Source organism: Pleurodeles waltl, chromosome 5, assembly GCF_031143425.1.
Source record: "Pleurodeles waltl isolate 20211129_DDA chromosome 5, aPleWal1.hap1.20221129, whole genome shotgun sequence".
NCBI lineage: Eukaryota > Metazoa > Chordata > Amphibia > Caudata > Salamandridae > Pleurodeles > Pleurodeles waltl.
In genome coordinates this window covers 1,253,147,120-1,253,167,683 of record NC_090444.1, presented here as the reverse complement: position 1 = coordinate 1,253,167,683, position 20,564 = coordinate 1,253,147,120, and the positions used below count along the sequence as shown (strand labels likewise).

General features: G+C 47.9%; 1 protein-coding gene across 1 annotated transcript in view; it reads left to right on the top strand.

The window, feature by feature from the left end:
• MDN1 (midasin AAA ATPase 1) overlaps window positions 1–20,564 on the top strand; it is a 1,740,009-nt gene that overhangs the window by 1,649,006 nt on the left and 70,439 nt on the right. Inside the window, exon 95 of the mRNA XM_069235499.1 lies at window positions 1,944–2,033. Within this exon, the coding sequence (XP_069091600.1) occupies window positions 1,944–2,033 (90 nt within the window). The remainder of the gene's footprint in view (window positions 1–1,943; window positions 2,034–20,564) is intronic.

Genomic DNA, 20,564 nt, shown 5'->3' with positions numbered 1-20,564 from the left:
ATGTCAGCAATCCACTTCTGTCTGGGGTTGCATTCCTCACCATCACAAGCCTCTTCATACCCGGGCTTCCAAAATGGAACCCACAGCCTTCCAAGTTATATATACCATACATAGGGACACAAATGCATCCCATTATAGGCACACTGAGAGTTAACTATACAGCCACAGAACATTATATGAGTGGACTAGTAGGCCCCACTCAAGTGACATAAGTAAAAAGGCCTGTTCACACTACTTATTACTGCTGAATACAAAACGGGTATACTGCTGCCACCATTCTAGTGTCACTTAACTTTGTGGTGGGACTATACCCTCTACCATTTTAAAGGTAGCGCCAGGTGCTCCTCTCCTGGTCTAATCAGACCGCTTTACCATCAGACAGATCAAGGTTACGGCACATAACACATGATCCGTGTTTGCTCATGACCAAAAATCATTACCGGAGGTCCAGATATCCATGCAGGTGGAACAGGGGTACACGGCCAACATCATACAGGGGACTTTTTTTTCCCCAACAGTGGCCATCTTGGTTGGGTCTAGAGGCAGAGCATAGCAGTTACTAGAGGAGGGTACTTACATGCCTTAGCCTCCTGGCAATTACTTTGGAGGTATTGGGAGTTTCTTTGGTTTGAATTCAGACTCCTTTCACATGCAGAACATAGTGCATCTGGGTGGCATCTTTTTGTACCTGCTGGACTTGATGCTGGTGGCTACATGGCCCTGCACTATGCAGGTGACCTGGGCGCATTCATAGGTGGACCTGGAGTGCCTTTTGGTGCCTCCCTCTGAAGAAGATGTTACAACGGTCCTGATCAAGTCTGCAGAGGACCTTTAACTGTCATCTGAGGATGAGACAAGGCCATTCTGCTTGCAGAGATTTAGCTGTCTGGCTGTGCAGCAGTTGAACTGTTACGCCCCTTCAGTGAGGCATTGATGAACTAAACTTAGTTGGATGGCACAAGAGAGATTTGACCCCTCGTGACCCATCAGGTTTCCCACTGCCACCTCCTGGTGCCTGAGGTCCTGTAAAACGTCTGATAACTCACTCCTTCCCAGAGAGCCTTTGAGATTAGGAGTGCTATTTTAAGCAGAACCATATTCTGTGCTCACTTCTCTTTCTGACAGGGAGTATAAAAAGATTGTGGCCATGGGTTTTAAGGTATTTTTTTATCAGCTTTGCCCTTCATTTTACAAATTCATCTTGCCTCCTACTCGTATGTCTTGTGGAAAATGGTTCAGTTGGTCATACCGAACGTCCATGATTACCTATGTCACCGTTAAGTAGACTTTGTGTGCAAAGGGCAAGATGCAGTGAAATCAATCTTGCACTCTGACTAGGAAACAGAGAATTTAGTGGTATGGTCCAGGGGCTTCTCCGTTACCATCACCCTCCATGCTTGGATGTGCACCATCATCTGCTTAGACCCAACTCCTTGGGGCAGCTGCATGAATACAGATTTAAATGGTAAGGAATATGCAAGAGGATCTATCAGAAAAACAAGTTACTTACTTTTGGTTGTGTTCTTTCTAGTGGATTTTTTATCTGTTTGCAGATTCCTCAATGATCATGCCTGCCCCCCAGTTCTGAGAAGTGGTCGTAAAAATGTTAATACGATCCCAGGTTAGGTTTGTCATACTGCTACTTTTGTCAGTCTTGTGAGATTTGTCTCCCCTCTGATGGCATGGGGATAAAAGGATGAAGCACTGTCAGTGCATCTGGGTGATCCTTTACACATCTTAATGATGACATGCTCACAGTGGTTCACAAAGCCAAGATGGAGCCTTTTTCTCAGGATCTAGTCTAGCCCCTTAAGAGAGTCGAGAGATGGGGAATGTATAGGTATCCAAGATACGAAACATGTTAATTTGGTTAATGCTTCTGTGTTTCAGTACTGTTTATTCATAATCTTCCTGTTCTGAATTTCTCTTCTGTACACTTTTAGAAAATGTCTCAAGACTCTGTAGAATTAAGAGTGGCATTGGAAAAGCAGCTGGAGGCTTGGCAAGCCCTGCAACCTGGAAGTCCTGATGAGGTGAGTAGACAAACTGTTTTTGGAATATGGTGGTTGCATTTTGATTTTATCCAATGTCAACCATAAATGTAAATAATAATAGCAGTAAATATTGCTTGTCAATAGATGGTCCATGTTGGTCCTACTCCTTCTTATCTTTAACATTAACTTTGTTGATTTCAAATTACAGTTATAGTGGGTGTGTGTGCTGTGTCTCATCTCAGAATTTTGTGGCTAGCTTCATTCAGTAGCATCATCCTCCTTTTCTAACTTTTTCCTGGTCACTGAACCATGTCCTCTTTACAATTCATTTCATTTGTCATGCAGAGCTAATAGTTTTTAAATGTAAGTAGCATCCTGACACTACTTTAGTTGGGCCTTGGTTCTCTTTTCAGTTGTTAATGTTTGTAAGGAACAGTCTTGTGTGGGATGCCTAGTGATTCCAAACACCGTAGGCAGTGATACTGGAGAATGTACACTTAATGGGTTGTTAGAGAGAATAGGCGAGAGTTTCAGGTTCCTCAGGTAGATGTGTCAAGGTCTTCATTTGAGCTGTAACACAACTCCAGCACTGCCCTGACAGAATCTGTTATATCTGACGGTATATTGGCTTTGGTTATTTGGCCGTAGTAGCAAGTCCGAGCTCCAGAGATGTTTCTGGGCATTATGTACGTAAGCCAAACAAACATCAACATAGTTACAGAAACGTAGATCTAAAGTGTAAAAGGTACAAACCAGACACGGGCTTCAATGGTTGTTAAGGAATCAAGGAAAGTATAACTGAAAACTGTAGGAAAAATCTCCTTGTAGAAAACCATATTTGACATTGGCAGGAAGCTAGGTCGACGTGTGAGGAATAATGAAATGGCTTGAGCTGACTTTATGCACATGAATATTTATCAAGCCAGGATACTGTATCCAGCAAGGCATTCCTAAATCCTGATACCTTTAACTCAGCAGCCTGTAAAGCAAACCTTGTGGAGATTTGGGGGGGGGGGGGAGAGGGTAGGGGGGGTTATCTGAGGTGAACCAAGGTTGTTACAGTACTCAGCAGAGCTATGCCTTCCTTTGAAGGGTGTTGAAGGGTGTTGCTCGGTATCCCCTGTCTTTTATAACCCCTCTGTGTTTTTCCCCCACAACAAGCACTCCTAACAGAAGTCATTTTACTAGGTTATTACCTTTACTGGTTTTTCATAGCTCATTTCATCTGAGCCAGTCTACCATAATAAAGCTTTGGGTAAGTCCCTATAACTGGCAACTGGCTAGAAATGTGTTCCTAGTTGAATGCGAAATTTTCCATATGGGCAGTAGGTTTCCTTGGGTCGTCATATGTCAGAGACATTCATCAGTCTTGTACAACAATAAGAAACAGAATGCATTTAAGCACATAAAAACATAGTCCTCTAGGAGATCAAGAATGAATAGTGAAACATGAATACCATTTCATGCCTGACAAATAGTCGCAGGCTAGACCTAGTTCATCTCCTCAATTATATTTTGTCCAGAAAGTATTAGAAGCCCAGAGCAACAGACAGGCACCGTCAGGGCCATTACCATACATTCATTCGTTCTCTCCTTTACTTGTGAATAACACTGAATTTACTTGGAGATGTGTATAAAGATTAAAAAATGTAATCTCTTGTAATGGATTGAGGTAATTATTGAAAAAAACGTGTGCAGCTTCAATAAGGCCTGAAAAATGAATTCAGGTGAGGTCAACCTGCAGGTACTTATCTTTCAGCTTTCTTTGGAACACAGAGATCACAGGGGGGTGGAGAAAACGTTTATCAGCTGTCAGAACTGCAAAACAATTTCCATTACACCACACAAGGGAAACTTCTCATCAGATGAGTGCCAATACAGTTGTGTGTATGACCTCGGACAACCTTACCAACATCATCGGTAAAACTAAGTCTGCTTTGCATAAGGATCCAATTCTACGTCACATTTTTGCAAAAATAATAGATGTGGTTTTCTCAGCTCTGTTAGAGATAGCAAATCTCTCCCTAACTTTGGCCTGTGTCCCTCAAGCATGGAAACATACCATGTTAAAAGCCCTTTTTAAAAAAGCCTAATTTGGATCAGCTTGACATAGGTAACTACCACCTGATATCCCTCTTTCCCGGGACAAGCAAAATTGTAGAAAAACGTGTGAATCTTGTACTGTCAGAGTGAGATTTGTGATATCCTAAACACCATTCAAACGGGATTTTGTTGGTACCATGGCACAGAGACAGCCCCCTTAGCTGTGGTAGAAGAAGCCAAAAAGCTACTTGACCAGGTAGGATCAGTAGCAATTATCTTCCTTGATCTAAGCTCAGCTTTTGACACCGTAAGCCATGGCATTCTTGTTGATCTGTTAGAGTGTGGGAATCTCAGGTCCTGCTTTCGCATGGCTGAAGCCTTTTTCTGGAGGATGAACTTTTCAGGTCTTTGAGGGCAACTGCACCTCCGAAATTCTCCTGCTAAAATGTGGAGTTTCTCAGGGCACAGCGCTGAGCCCTGTTCTATTTCATTTATATATGAGACCTCTGGCGGACATTGTCCTTACGTTTACAATTTCATTAGTCTCCTATGCCGATGACTAACAACTGGTTTTCTCCCTCAAGTCAAGCCAAAACTCTCTCTGCCCTTCTCTGGGTCCCTGTCTAGGGAAGGTGGCTGACTGGATAAAGGGCTCTTGTCTCAAATTAAACGTAGACAAGACGGAACTGATGATCCATGGCAATAACATCAACCCTGCTTTACATCTGGGTTGGCCAAGTTGTTTGGGAAACTCTCCTGTCAAAAAAAACTGCTGCGAAGAGCCTGGGAATCTGGTTGGATAAAGCCTCCAAATTTGACTCTCCGGCAATAAAGCTGTCAGCCACTTGCTATGGTATGCTCAGAAACAGCTTCCCTTTGCTTCCCTCCATGTTGAGAAAGTTGATAGTGCTGGCACTCATTTTGTCCTGCCTGGACTATGGGAGCTCAGAAGACCACAATAGGATAAACTTCAGATTGTACAGAACTTCGCGGCCAGATTATTGTATAATATCCCCTGGCATCAATTTGGTGAGACAAGCATTACGCTTGCTTCACTGGCTCCCACTGGCCGAAAGAATTACATTAAATCACTCTGCATTGCCCACAGAGCTCTGCTTGGCAAAGACTACCTGATCTCATTATCCCTGTTATCTCCATAACTGCATTTCAGAACTCTGCGCTCCTCAAATGCTCATTTGGCCAAGACTGCCCTTATTAAGCGGATGAATTATGGTTGGGTGTTCCTTCGTTTACACTGTGGCCAAACTGTGGAACAGCCAGCCCCCACATCACCCCCCACCCCCACCCCCTACCAGAATTAAGATCAATTAAGAAGGAACATGATTTTCAGAAAACCTGGCTATTCAGAGACGAGTGCCTGCAAGTCCCCCTGGATTCTGATTCTGTGCCACAGTTAAGTGCAGGGAAGCCTACGGGTAGCCATGCGCATTAGAAGTGCTGTATAGACTAGAATGATGTGACACCACAGAGCAATATGCAACACCATGAAGCGCCCTGAGGTAATTAACTTTTTTCCGCAGCCTTCGGCACAGATCTGGAGTTGCTCTGCTGGAATATTCATACTAAATTGCAAGAAGTTGCCTCTCTCAAAGCACGTTTTGGATTCCCTATGACATCTGTAGTTGGGGTCAGGAACACATCTGACTCCATGTCTAGCGATAAACGTGGCTTCAAGCTACCGAAGACCTTGAAAGAACAGGATTCTAATTATTTTGTAGTTAAAGTCTGAGAAGTGTAAATAATTCATTGCCTCTCAAGGTCCAGCTCCAGGTCCTTTATTCGAGGAGAGTTTAGGGAGAAGCCTTCCTATTAGGAGAAATGTTTTCGCAATCTATATTAGAAGTAGTAAATGAGGGAAGCGTTCTTGTTTCAAAGTCACTCATAATGCCGCGGATAGTTGTGTGGTTGGCAGGTGTGACTGGTGATGCAAATGTAGTCTTTGGATTCAGCTCCTGTATTGAAGGACACAAGTGAGCCTGGCTTAGCTCCAGTTCTGTACACTGTCCAGCTATACTCACTTTTAGCTTTTCCAGCTGCTTTCGCTTACGTGTTAACATTCACTTAATCCTTATTGGATATGGTTTGATCTCCTCAGCCTCTTTGTTTCAAACGTGGGCCCTAAGGTTCTGCCAGCGGTCCTAACCATGGTACCAGTCATCCCTGGTAATATCCCTTATGTCATTCTAGCCCTGACACTCCTCTCCCACCTTTTTTCCACCGAAGACTTGCCAGTTGCATCAGCGTTGATGCAGATAACAATGTTATCCATGGAGTCTGAGGTCAAAGACTGAATACACTGAAGGTCTCTATTGCTTCTTCTTGGTTATCTGAATAAAGACAACTTCCAATATCCACAGTACTTCCCTGAACTCAAGGGAATGGTGTCATGTATCCCTTTTAAAAATCTCAAACCCAGCAGGAAAAGAAAACCCTTGGAAGTATCGATAGTTCTTGATTAAAGATGAAGCAATACACGGCAGTTGGAATGAAAAACACCACAACTACCCTTAGAGTAGAAAATGAGTGCAACCTATAATCTCTCATGTAAGCAAATCCAATTGGGGAAATGTCTACGTCACACCAAAATAAACCAGATGCCAGTCAGAGACTCACATGATGGTTGTCTTTGGTGTTTCAGATTCAAGCACAATTCGAAGTAATACTAAAAAAAGGTTCCTGATGTATCTGAAGGCCATCAGGGAGTGGGAGGCAAAGCTGTATGCTACTGAACACAATAAATTAGTCCGGTCACATTCCAAGTCACAGGCATGGTCCTGCTCCAAGTGACTTTGTCCAAGTCTTCGTCCTCAGGTATGTCTAAGACAAAGTCCAAAGACAAATTTCATCTTAAAATCAAGAAGTCCACATGGGACTCCTGTTTTTGTAGCCCCAGCTCCATGTGGATATCATGCACTTGGTACTCAGAAAGGCACGACTTTGGGCCAGTAATTTGACTCTGACCCTTTTCCACCACAGGATACACTGTACTTTGAATTTTCCAGGTCACCCTCCTTTCTATAGCAAGTAGAGGCCATGCTTTGGCCTTTTAGGATAGAGTCCCACAGATTGCTGTTAGGCCCCATAGATCTGCCAGAGAACCCAGTCAGGCTTGCACAAACCGGGCCTTCCCTGGCACCAACAGACCCAGGTAGGCCTCCATCAGCACTGGGTCATGCCTCCATTCCCTTCCTGAAGTCCACACTGTTTCTAGTTAAGCTAGCTCCAGTCTTGGACTCAGAGTAGAGTACAGTCAAGGCTTATCCAATATCTTGCTACAACATTATTAATGCAAACACTTTAGTGTTGGAATGTCTTGCAGTGTCTCTGCCTAGGCACTATTATCTGTGGCACCTTGAGGCCTTACTCTGCTCTAAAATCCTACAGGATCTTCAAAATGTTCCAGGTGATGACACACAGTTTTGCGTCCTCACTGTATTGATGATGGACTGTATTTAACCTCCAAATTGCTAGCCATCTTGGTACCTCACCGGAGACGGAATTTCACTCTGCATTTGGGCCCTCCTCTGAAGATAGTGCCACCTTTACTGTAGTAGTGCACATGGCAGCCTCTGTGTTGGAACTCCAGGTGGACATTAAGGATAATCTGCTTATACAAAGTGTGCAAACTGAACTTCAACTCTGAGCCTTTGCTGCCTTCCAGACACTTTAACTATGCCATGGTTGGTGTTATGTTAGTTGCCACCAGTAACCCACTATCCACCGTCGGCCTTCTCCGTTTCACCCATTGTTCTTGTCTCAGCACACTACACCGAAAAGTCTTGCAAGGCAGGCTTATATACATATATATGTGTGTGTGTATATATGTGTGTGTGTGTGTGTATATATATGTGTTCGATGGCATGTGTAGCTGCAGATACACATGCTGCGCACAGTCCGCCGTCTGGTGTTGGGCTCGGAGTGTTACAAGTTGTTTTTCTTCAAAGAAGTCTTTTCGAGTCACGAGACCGAGGGACTCCTCCCATTTCGACTCCATTGCGCATGGGCGTCGACTCCATCTTAGATTGTTTTTTTTCCGCCATCGGGTTCGGACGTGTTCCTTTTCGCTCCGTGTTTCGGGTCGGAAAGTTAGTTAGAATCTCGGAAAAAAACGTCGGTATTGTTTGCGTTCGGTATCGGGTTAGTTAGAACAAATCGACAACGAATTCAGAAGAGCTCCGGTGGCCCTTCGGGGTTTTTTCGATCCCCCGTCCGGGCCTGGTCGGCCCGGCCACACGTGACTACAAGGCTGATGGAACGGACCCCATTCCGCTTCTGCCCAAAATGCCATAACAAGTATCCGTATACGGATCAGCATCTGGTCTGTAACTTGTGCTTGTCTCCCGAGCACAAGGAAGATACTTGTGAAGCCTGTCGAGCGTTTCGGTCGAGAAAGACATTAAGAGACCGAAGAGCCAGAAGACTGCAAATGGTGTCGACGCCGACAGGACAAGAGCGTTTCGAGGAGGAAGAAGAAGCTTTCTCCATCCACGAGTCGGACTCAGAAGAGCTCGAGGCCGAAGAAACGCCAAAAACCGTGAGTAAGACGTCGAAACATAAGACTCACAAGAAGTCAACAAAAGCCCAGGGGACGCCACCGCCAACAGGCCATGGCTTAACCCGAAAAATAGGTGACCGACCATCGGCACCGAAAAAGGGCACGCTTGTGGCGAAGTCATCCGACTCAGGTCGAGATACCGCCACACGGCAACCTCAGACCTGAGACAGCGGCTCTGAAAAAATTCAGCACCGAGACAGCGGCACCGAGACACCACGCCGAAAATAAAAAAGGTTTCTTCAGAGCCTAAAAAGACATCCGAAAAAGTTTCGGTTCCGAAACATCCAGCCTCGGAGCCGAAAACAGGTTCCTACACAGAGGAACAAGGATTAACCTCCCAAATGCAAAAGCATAGATTTGAAGTGGAACTTGAAACTGTAGAGCCAGATTACACACAAAGAAGGCTCCACATTCATGAGGACACAGGGAAGATAACCACTCTTCCCCCAATTAAGATTAAAAGAAAACTTGCCTTTAAACAAAAGGACAAGCAGCCACAGGCAAAAGTGGCGAAGAGAACAACTCCACCACCGTCTCCACCACCATCAATACATGCATCACCAGTAACAACTCCACCACTGATGCACTCCCCAGCTCATACTACAATGAGTCAAGATGATCCAGATGCATGGGACCTTTACGACACCCCAGTATCAGACAACAGCCCAGACTCGTACCCTGCAAGGCCGTCGCCACCTGAGGACAGTACATCTTACACACAGGTGGTCACTTTTTGTTTAACACCTTATCATCCACCCATAGTCAGTACCAAAGCCTACCTATGCTCCCAGGAATGCTAAAACATGCCAAACAAATCTTTCAAGATCCTGTTAAAGGCAGAGCCATAACCCCAAGGGTGGAGAAAAAATACAAGCCACCGCCAACAGATCCCGTTTATATTACAACGCAATTGACACCGGACTCAGTAGTTGTCGGGGCAGCTCGTAAGAGAGCAAACTCTCATACCTCAGGGGACACACCACCTCCAGGCAAGGAGAGTCGTAAAGTTGATGCTGCGGGCAAAAGGGTAGCAGCACAAGCAGCAAACCAATGGCGCATTGCCAATTCACAGGCACTTTTGGCAAGATATGATAGAGCTCATTGGGATGAGATGCAGCATTTCATAGAATACTTACCCAAAGAGTTCCAGAAAAGGGCGCAACAGGTGGTGGAAGAAGGACAAAGTATCGCAAATAATCAGATACGGTCTTCAATGGATGCAGCAGATACGGCTGCAAGGACAGTAAACACTGCAATTACAATAAGAAGGCACGCATGGCTGCGTACTTCAGGGTTCAAGCCGGAGATTCAACAAGCCGTGCTAAATATGCCTTTTTAATGAACAGCAGTTGTTTGCGCCGGAAGTCGACACTGCTATTGAGAAACTCAAGAAAGACACTGACACGGCCAAAGCCATGGGCGCGCTCTACTCCCCGCAGAGCAGAGGCACTTTTCGCAAAACACATTTTAGGGGAGGGTTTCGAGGTCAACCAACAGAAACCACAACATCACAAGCAAGGCCCACTTACCAGAGCCAATATCAGCGGGGAGGTTTTCGGGGGCAATATAGAGGGGGCCAATTCCAAAAGAATAGGGGAAAGTTCCAAAGCCCCCAAACTCCTCAAAATAAACAGTGACTTACAAGTCACACAGCCCCATCACATAACACCTGTGGGGGGGGAGACTAAGCCAATTTTACAAACATTGGGAGGAAATAACAACAGACAATTGGGTCTTAGCAATTATCCAGCATGGTTATTGCATAGAATTCCTCAAATTCCCTCCAAACATCCCACCGAAAACACACAGTATGTCAAAACAACATATAGACATTCTAGGACTAGAAGTTCAAGCATTGCTACAAAAAGAAGCAATAGAATTAGTACCAAAACAACAAATAAACACAGGAGTTTACTCACTGTACTTTCTAATACCCAAAAAGGACGGCAGTCTGAGACCAATACTAGATCTCAGAACACTAAATACCTACATCAAATCAGACCACTTTCACATGGTTACATTACAAGACGTAATCCCACTACTCAAACAACAGGACTACATGACAACACTAGAACTAAAGGATGCGTATTTCCATATACCAATACATCCTTCACACAGAAAATACCTAAGGTTCGTATTCCAAGGAATACACTACCAATTCAAAGTGTTGCCATTCGGAATAACAACTGCGCCAAGAGTTTTTACAAAATGCCTGGCAGTAGTAGCTGCACATATCAGAAGGCAGCAAATACATGTGTTCCCGTACTTAGACGACTGGTTAATCAAAACCAACACGCTAAGACAGTGTTCACAGCACACAAAATATGTCATACAAATCCTCCACAAACTAGGTTTCTCGATCAACTACACAAAGTCACACCTTATGCCGTGTCAAACACAGCAATACTTAGGAGCGACAATCAACACAGCAAAAGGGATTGCCACTCCAAGTCCACAAAGGGTTCAATCATTTCACAATGTAATACAGGCCATGTATCCAAAACAAAGGATACAAGTCAAAATGGTAATGAAACTGCTAGGCATGATGTTTTCATGCATAGTCATTGTCCCAAACGCAAGGTTGCACATGCGGCCCTTACAACAGTGCCTAGCATCACAATGGTCACAGGCACAGGGTCAGCTTCAAGATCTGGTGTTGATAGACCGCCAAACATACATCTCGCTTCTATGGTGGAACAGTATAAATTTAAACCAAGGGCGGCCTTTCCAAGACCCAGTGCCACAATACGTGATAACAGATGCTTCCATGACAGGGTGGGGAGCACACCTCAATCAGCACAGCATCCAAGGACAATGGGACATCCAGCAAAGACAGTTTCATATAAATCACTTAGAACTGTTAGCGGTATTTCTAGCGCTAAAAGCATTTCAACCCATAATAACCCACAAATACATTCTTGTCAAAACAGACAACATGACAACAATGTATTACCTAAACAAACAGGGAGGGACACACTAGACACAGTTGTGTCTCCTGACACAGAAAATATGGCATTGGGCGACTCACAACCACATTCGCCTAAGAGCACAATTTATTCCAGGAATTCAGAATCAGTTAGCAGACAATCTCTCTCGGGATCACCAACAGATCCACGAATGGGAGATTCACCCCCAAATACTGAACACTTACTTCCAAATTTGGGGAACACCACAAATAGATCTATTTGCAACAAAGGAAAACTCAAAATGCCAAAACTTCGCATCCAGGTACCCACAAGATCAATCCCAAGGCAATGAACTGGTCAGCCTGTCTCCTGCTTCAAAGAACCTGCAGAAGAAAGGCGACGTGTCCTGCAGGTCCAGCGGATTCTGAAAAACCTCCAGAGGACAGCCTGCATCACAGAGGATCAAGAACTCCCATGGACAGCGGCCCTGTCCAAAGAAGAAAAGAAGAAGCCTCTTCTAAAGGACTCCCACCTCACTCCAGAAGCGTGAGTCCTGACCACTCTGCACCCGACGCCCACGGCCTGTGTCTACGTGGTCCACCCAGCTACAAAGGGTCCACAGGCGATTCCGAGCAAGTGCTCACTGTGGGTTGACTCCTACACAACAGCGCCTGCAGAGGGAATCTCAAGGACCCTGACCGTGAAAGCTCCGGACGAAGATATGACGCCAAAGGACCCACTGCACCCACATGCCTTGGAGAAACCGACACCCGGCGCAGCAACAATCAACAGGTGACCCTCTTCCCTGTCTGACCGGTGGTGTGCCTCTGACACCCCCCTGGACCTCACCTGCAGCCTCAGAGCCCCCCTATGGTCCCCTCATAGACCAGCATTGGGAGCCTGATGTTCTGTTTGCACCCTGCACGTGGCCCCCCTGTGCCGCAGGGGAGGGGGGTGGGTGTTTGGTGCCTACTTGTGGCCCCTCCAGTGTTGTTCTAAACCCCGTCCTGGTCTGCCCCCGAGCAGCGGATACTTAACTGCTGGTAGACCGAATTCCGAGTACTCCTTGTCTCCATAGGAGCCCATGTTAAAATTCCTCAACTTTGACCTCTGTATCCGGCCGGCCCCATGTTGCTGGTGGTGGATGTTTGGGGTTAATTGAACCCCCAACGGTGGACTACCGTTAACCCAGAGACTGAAACTATAAGTCTTTTACTTACCTCTAAAACTGTACTTTATTTTCTTCCCCCAGGAACTGTTCAGAAAATGCAGCGTCCACTTTTTAAATAGATATTCTCTGTTTTCTTAAAAACTGTTTACTTGACTGCATGTACGACAAATGCTTAGCACTACCCTCTGATAAGCCTAACTGCTTGACCACAATACCACAAATAGAGCTTTAGTGTTATCTATTTTAGTCTCTGTCAAGCCTCTAGGGAACCCCTGGACTCTGTGCACACTATATCTCACTTTGATATAGTATATACAGAGCAAGCTTCCTACAGATGTTGCATGCGGTTTGAGGTAGGTCAGGAGCACTTAGTTCACCAAGCTCCCCTTCGGCCTTACCAGCGCTCCTCAGGTGTTAACAAAAGTGGTGGTCGCAGATCATCTGCGCCGGCTAGGGTTTCAGTCTTTCCCTAATTTGACAACTGGCTGTTGAAGGTGGGCTCGGCCTAGGCTGACATCTCCCACCTCCAGATTATGGCGAACCTCCTGCATTTGCTGGGGTTCACTATAAACATCACCAAGGCACACTTGACTCCCTCTCAGACGATTCCTTTTATCGGAGCTGTTCTGGACGCAGTGCAGTTTTGGGCCTATCCTCCCTAATAGTGAGTCCAGGATGTTCAGGCTATGATACCGATGTTTCAGCCTCTATTCTGGGTTTCAGTGAGTCTGACTCTGAGGCAGCTGGGCCTCACTGCCTCCTGCATCCTGCTGGTGACACATGCTGAATGTCATATGTGGGCTCTGCAGTGGGATCTGACGTTCCAGTGGGCGCAACATCAGGGGAATCTGTCCAACATGGTCCAGATCTTGGAGGGAACTGTGACAGATCCTACAGTGGTGGATAATGAACCGCGATTGGTCAGTGGCAGAACCCTATTGCTCAGACAGTAGTGACAGATAATTCACTCCTGAGATGGTGCGGCCAAATTGGAAAGGTGGAGATCAGAGGCATCTGGTCTCTGGCGGAGTCCGAGCTCCACATCAACGTTCTGGAGCTCAGGGCGATCAGGCTTGCATTGAAAGCATACCTTCCTTCTGTCCAAGGGAAGTGGTGCAGATATTCACGGGCAGCAACTGCAACAAGCAGGGAAGGGTGGGGTTGTGGGCCCTTTGTCAAGAGGCCATGCTTCTCTGGCCGTGGCTGACACATAAGGGCATATACCTGGTAGTTCAACATCTGTCAGGCTCTCTGAACACCAGAGCAGACAAACTCAGTGGTCAATGCATGGTCCATCACGAATAATGTCTCCATCTGGAGGTGGCGCAAGGTCTCTTTCAGCACTGGGGAGAGCATTGGTTAGATCTATTAGCCTCTGCAGAGAACACGCAATATCCGCTGTTTTGAAAGTTGGAGTTTCCAATGCGGCACTCACTCTGCAATGATTTTAGTCTTGAGTCGAACTCTGGCCTCCTGCATGCCTTTCTGCCAATACCACTTTTGCCCTGAGTTGTCCAGAAGATCAAGAACAACCAGTCCCAAATTATTTGTGTGGCTCCGGAGTAGGCATGGAGAGTATTGTGTTCCGAGCTTCTGAGCATGGCCATCGGTCCTCCATTTAGACTGACTCTTTAGGAGGATCTTCTGTCGCAGCAGCAGGTGAGGGTTCTACACCCAAACCAGTCCCAGTCTCAGCCTTCTTGTGTGGAGATTGAGCGGCGTAAGTAGACAGCTTGCGACCTTCCGCTTGAAGTCTGTGATGTTATCTTGGCAGCCAGGCGTCCCTCCCCCAAAACGGTATACGCTGTCGTTGGCATATATTTGTGGCAGGGTGTAACAACAAAATTGTCCTCTTTCTGTCCCTCTCTCTGAAGTTCTTTTGTTTATAATTTCTCTTGCCCAGCAAAGCTCTGCTTTGGGCACCCTTAAGGGTTATCTGTCTGCCATTTCTGTCTTCCTCAGACTTCCTGTCAACCTTCCTGTAGGAAAGTACTCTTTTTTTGACATAGTTACTCCCACTTTTTGTCTGCTGTCAATGTGCTTAGACTGTCTTCACTGGCTTCCTGCTAACGTGGACTCCAGTGATTGTGCTCTCTCCCTTCAAATTTGGTTACCTAGGACCTTTGTGTACTCTACAATTGGCATACTGGTGTCCCCCTATAAGTCCCTAGTATATGGTAGTTAAGTACCCATGGCATTGGGACACCAGGGGTACACCCCATGGGCTGCAGCATGTATTATGCCAACCATGGGAGCCCATGCAAACAAAATGTGTGCAGGCCTGCCACTGTAGCATGCGTGAAAAGCTACATGCACCCTTTTACCACAGATCACTACTCCAGGTCACTGAAAGTCACCCCTGTGGTAGGCCCTTCTAGCCCACAAGCCAGGGTCCCTGTGTGTGAGGGCACTCCTGCATGAGCAGTGGTACCCCTAAGAACTCCAGTTCCATTGCACTGGACTTCGTAAGTGCGGGGAAACCATTTTACCCGTGTACTGGACACCTGTGTCCAGCTACATAATGGTAGCTCTGAACCTGGGCATGTTTGGTATCAAACATGTCGGAATCATAGCCCAATACTGTTGCCAGTATTAGTTGCATTATTCCATCAAACTGGGGGCTCCTTAGAGGACTCCCCCAGTATCGCTCCTACCAGTCTTCCAGGGTTTTCCAGGCACCCGCTGTGCTGCAGCACTTCAGGCAGGTTTCTGCCCTCCTACTGCTTGACCAGCTCAGGCAGTGGAAGGCAGAACAAAGGATTTCCTGTGGGGAAGGGAGTCAACACCCTCCCCCTTGCAAATAGGTGTTACAAGCCACCTGTTTGCTTTGAAGGGCACTTTTGCTGCCCTCCTTGCATAAACCAGTTTGCACCAGCTCAGGGCTTTCAGCTTTCAGGTGGACGATCAACTCGTGGGTTATGTGGGTACAAAAAAAGGACAGGCGGTGGAGAATAGAACCATCTCTAGTTGGGTTGTTCTCTGCATCAAGGTGTGCTATTCTTTGGCTAAGAAGCAACCCCCTGAGGGTCTACTTAACCAGAGCAACTGCCGCAACCACTGCGTTAGCATGCGGAGTTCCAGTCCTGGACATCTGCCTGGCAGCAATGTGGGCACCCCTGCACATGTTCACTAAACACTACTGCTTGAACAGTCCGGTCCGCCGGGACGGCTATTTTGAAAGTTCAGCCTTGCAGCACTTCCTAGTATGACTGCTGGGATGGCGCCTATGTACGACTGCGACATCAGCATGGCGACCACAACGCCAATGACTTACGTGGAGTTGACCGACACCACCTGACGGTGCTCAAGGGTACAGCTCGTAGAAAAATCTCCGGATCCAGTATTGCCGCCTGGGGAAATTCTTTAGGTAAGGAATCTGCAACTAGAATATATCTTTACCAGATAATTTGTTAGACCGGGGCTATGTCCTCGTTGGAGGGTCTCCTGCTTCCCTGGGGCCCACCACCCCCAGGGCAAATCTTAAAAAAAAAAAAAAAAGGGGGGTCCCTATGGGAGATTTGCGCCCCAGGGACCATCACCTCCTGCGGGCTAGGTCCTTGTTTAATGGGTGCCCTTCCTGGAGTTCCTGATGGCCCTGGGAGGCTGCCACCCCCAGGGCCGGTTCCTGCTTGTCTCAGGGTGTTCTTCCCGGGACATAGCTGTTTGCTGGGGCTTGGCTTGGCTGCAGCCAAGCCACAGCAAACTTTCTGCTGTTTTGACAGCGGGACCTTTAAAGTGAAATGCTTAGTCAAGCACGGATCTGCTGTCGAAACAGCTCCGTGCTTGCTGAAGCAATGGTACTTGCAGGGGAAGCCTATGGCTTCCCCTGCCGTGCCAGGTAGCCCGTAAGTGCATTTTGTTGTTTAAATACATTTCGAAATATATGTAGGGACCACAGGGGAGACCTTGAGGGCTCCCTCGTGGTCAAAGAAAGCCCATAAAGGGCTTTAAAAAATAAATAAGAAAATTAAAAAAAAAAAAAAAAAAAAACCGTAGCTCAAATGGAATATTCCTGATTTGATTCTGGTGTTTTGGGCTCGGGTGTTGCTCTGCGATGGATGGTTCTGGGGCTTCTTAGTGTGTTGCTCCCATATATCCTTAGAAAATGTCATGCTCGTTTGCACATGATAGCTCTGCAGTAGAACCTTTCCCTTCAGTGGGCTCATCACTGAGATTGACTCTTGTGCAACATCCAGATATCAGACGATGTGGCCCAGGACCTTTGATGGGGCTGAAAGACTCCAACCTGGCTTGTGTAATTCTGTTCCCCATACCAAATCCAGAGCTGATACTCATCCACTCTGGGCTTAGGAAGCTACCCGCAGAAGGTGGAGGGCAAATGCCTTTGGCAACTTCTGGAGCCAAGATACCACATCAGGCTTCTGAAGCTGCATTCTGTCAAGCAGACATTCGTAGACTTGCTGCCTTTGATCAAGTGCAGAACTTTGCAAGTTTTGACGGACAAAGCGATCGCAATGTGGTATTGCAGCAAACACAAAGATGTGGGATCACATGCTGTACCAGGAAGCTGAGGAGGCACAGAGGCTGTCGTACTGGCTAGCCTGTCGGGGAGTTTCCTTGACTGTCGGCTAGCTGGCAGGGTCCCTATTCGCCTGCGTGGACGAGCTTGATGGGTACCATTTAGAAGGCCACTAGTGGGGTTAGCAGCCAGCAGTAGTTTGGTACATTTCCCCAAGGGCATGCCTTCAGGACACCTTTTCCTTACCTCTGAGAAGGCTTATATTCAACCCGAACCTTTACACCCTACAGTTCCAAGTGTGGAGATTGAGCGTAACCAGCTGAGTGGATTTGATTGATCAGAGGAAGTGGTAGTGATGATTTTGCCTGTTCGCTGCCAGTTAGGAAAAACAAACTATTCTTACCTATGGGCAGAATTTATGGCCTGGTATCAGGATGATTGGGTTGATCTGGCTTAGACAAAGCTTTTTTATGTTCTGGTTGTCCTATGTTGACCTGACAGTGCCTTGCCATGAGCACCATTAAAGGTTATTTCTGATGGATACAACTACCTGTGGATTCCTCACCTGATGAATACTCCCATGGCGCCAGCATTTGACGGAAATCTTCTTACTAGTCTCTGCACGTCGACGAGGACGTCACTCTAGCCCACGCGACGCCGTCTGACGTCATACAGGCAATAAGAAGTCCTCGCCGACGTGCCGATGACAGTTCCCTTTTTTCCGTGCATTCGAAACGGTTATCTTCGAGGGAGTTACTGTTACCTTCGTGGTTACAGTGTATTGTCTGCTGCGTAGTCTTCTCTGCGGTAACAATGTCTCAGAGGAAGTCGGGTTTCAAGCCCTGTCGAGAGTGTGGGGGCAAGATGTCAGTTACAGATCCTCACTCCGACTGTCTATGGTGTTTGAGCTCCGACCACGACGTCTCGACTTGCGATTCATGTCAACACATGAATCCGAAGGCCCTCAAAGAGCGCGAGGCCAAGTTATTCATGGCAAAGTCAAAGAAGAAGGAGAAACATCATAAGAAGTCTTCTTCGCCAAGGTCTCACCGGCGTCATCGAGACTCCCGGCGCCGTAGAGACTCACGACGTCACTCCAGCAAGGAGTCTCGTTCGAGGTCACCTTCGGCTCGGCGTCGGAGGACTTGGGAGGTCAGCCCCACGGTCACGCCGCATCCATCGACGCCGTTGCCCTCTCCGGCGTCACCGACTTCACCTGGTCAGGCGTCAGTGATTGAGGTGGTGCAGCCTCTTGTGTTTTCTCCGGCGTCGCAGACGTCGAGGCCGGCGTCGGGGTCGCCCTCGATCCAGGCACCCCAGTATCCGGCTTTTCCCACTCCTGGAGCCGATAGTACCGCGTTTCTTAATGCGATGTATACCATCTTTCAGCAGATGGCTCCAGGAGCTGCTCCGGCTGGTCCTTCGGGGCCCTTGGCCTTTTCGTTGGGTGATCCTGCGCCTCTTCGGCCGGCACCCTTTATGCCCTTTCTCCCTTTTGGGAATGTGGGCTCGGCGCCGGTGCCGGCGTCGGTGGCCGCTCCGGTGGCTTCGGATGTTTCGGCCCCGGAGGTTGCCCCTCCGTCGAAGTCAGGATTTTGCCCTGTGACTCCGGTTGGTCCATCGGCTCCAAGACCTCGTCCTCCGGCTCCTGCCTCGGCGCCGGACGCGGCGTCAGATGCTTCTGGAGATCGGCGCCGTTCTTCGACGTCGGCGGAGGCCATGTCGACTCCGCGTATCGAGGAGAGACTTCATTCGAGGAGGCGTGCTCTCCGTCTTTTAGAAGAGCAAGAGTACCAGCGAGTCCTAGAGGAGGGAGAGATTGAGGACTCTGGAGACGGACTGCATGGTCTGGATACAGCCAGTGGGCTGGACACTTCCCCTGAGTGGGACCTTTCATCTCCAGGGGAATATACGGAGGAGGCGGCTTCCTTTCATGCTGTGGTGAGGAAGGCAGCGAGCTTTTTGGACCTGCCTTTGCCGGTGGCAGAGGCAAAGCAGAATTTGCTGACAGAGGTATTGCATCCGGCCTCTGCTGCAGCTGAGCCTCTCTTGCCATTTAATGAGGCTTTGCTGGATCCGGTGTTGGAGGTGTGGAAGAAGCCGGTGTCTTCCTCGGCCGTTCATAGGGCTGTGGCCAGGAGGTATCGAGCTGCACCATCTGACCCTGGCTTTCTCTCTAGACACCCTACGCCGGAGAGCTTGGTGGTGCAAGCCTCCTGTTCCTCAAAGTCAGCGCCTGGTTCCTTCCCGACGGTGCCTGGAGACAGAGACTCCAAGAAACTGGATGCGCAGTCCAAGAAAATATTTTCGTCATGCAGTTTGGCGTTGAAGGCCACCAACGCTACGTGCATTCTGGGGAGGTACATCCATGCGCTGATGGATGATATTTCGTCTTCATTCACGGAGCTTCCCCAGGGTCTTTTGGATGTGGTCTCGGACGCCCAGGCTGCCGCGACCCAGATTATCCAGTCTGGGCTGGACACGACCGACTCGGTGGCCAGGGCGATGGGCACGGCTGTGGTGGCAAGAAGACAGGCCTGGCTCCGAAACTCAGGGTTCTCTGCGGATGTGCAGTCGACCCTGCTGGACCTCCCGTTTGATGGGGACAGACTGTTTGGAGCCAAGGCAGATTCAGCCTTGGAACGATTTAAGGAGAGCAGAGCCACAGCCAAATCGTTAGGACTGCAAGCTCCTTCTTCCTCTGCCTCTTCTAGAATTTTCAGGAGGTTTCGGGGATTTGGGCGTGGCTCTTATTCCTCTTCCTTTCGGGGGAGGTTCCAGCAACCCGCCTCTTCCCTCCCCTATAGGTCATTTAGAGGGAGGGGGAGGGGTGGGGTCCGTACCAGAGGAGCCTCTCAACAGCACTCTGCCTCTTCCTCGTCCTCTGGAGGGGTGCAGCAGGGGAAGCAGCCTTAGGCTTCCACCGTTTCCCACTCACTCCTCTCCTGTAGGGGGAAGATTACAGCGTTTTCTCCACAAGTGGAAGTCTATCACAACGGACAATTGGGTTCTCGGCATTGTGGGAAAAGGCTACGCCCTTCCCTTTCGGGAGTTCCCGCCCCTCATCCCGCCCCGCCCATCTTATTGTTCAGAAGAACACCTCCTGTTGCTAGAACAGGAGGTTCAAGTCCTCCTTTCAAAGGGCGCGGTAGAGTTGGTCCCAGAGCAGGAAAAGGGTCGAGGTTGTTACTCAAGATACTTCCTGATTCCCAAAAAGGATGGTCAGTTGAGACCAATCCTGGATCTGAGGATCTTGAATTGGTTCCTCAAACAGGAAAAGTTCAAGATGCTGACCCTAGCACAGGTGCTTTTGGCGTTGAACAAGGAAGATTGGATGGTGTCTGTCGACTTGCAGGATGCTTACTTTCATGTCCCGATACTCAAGTCGCACAGG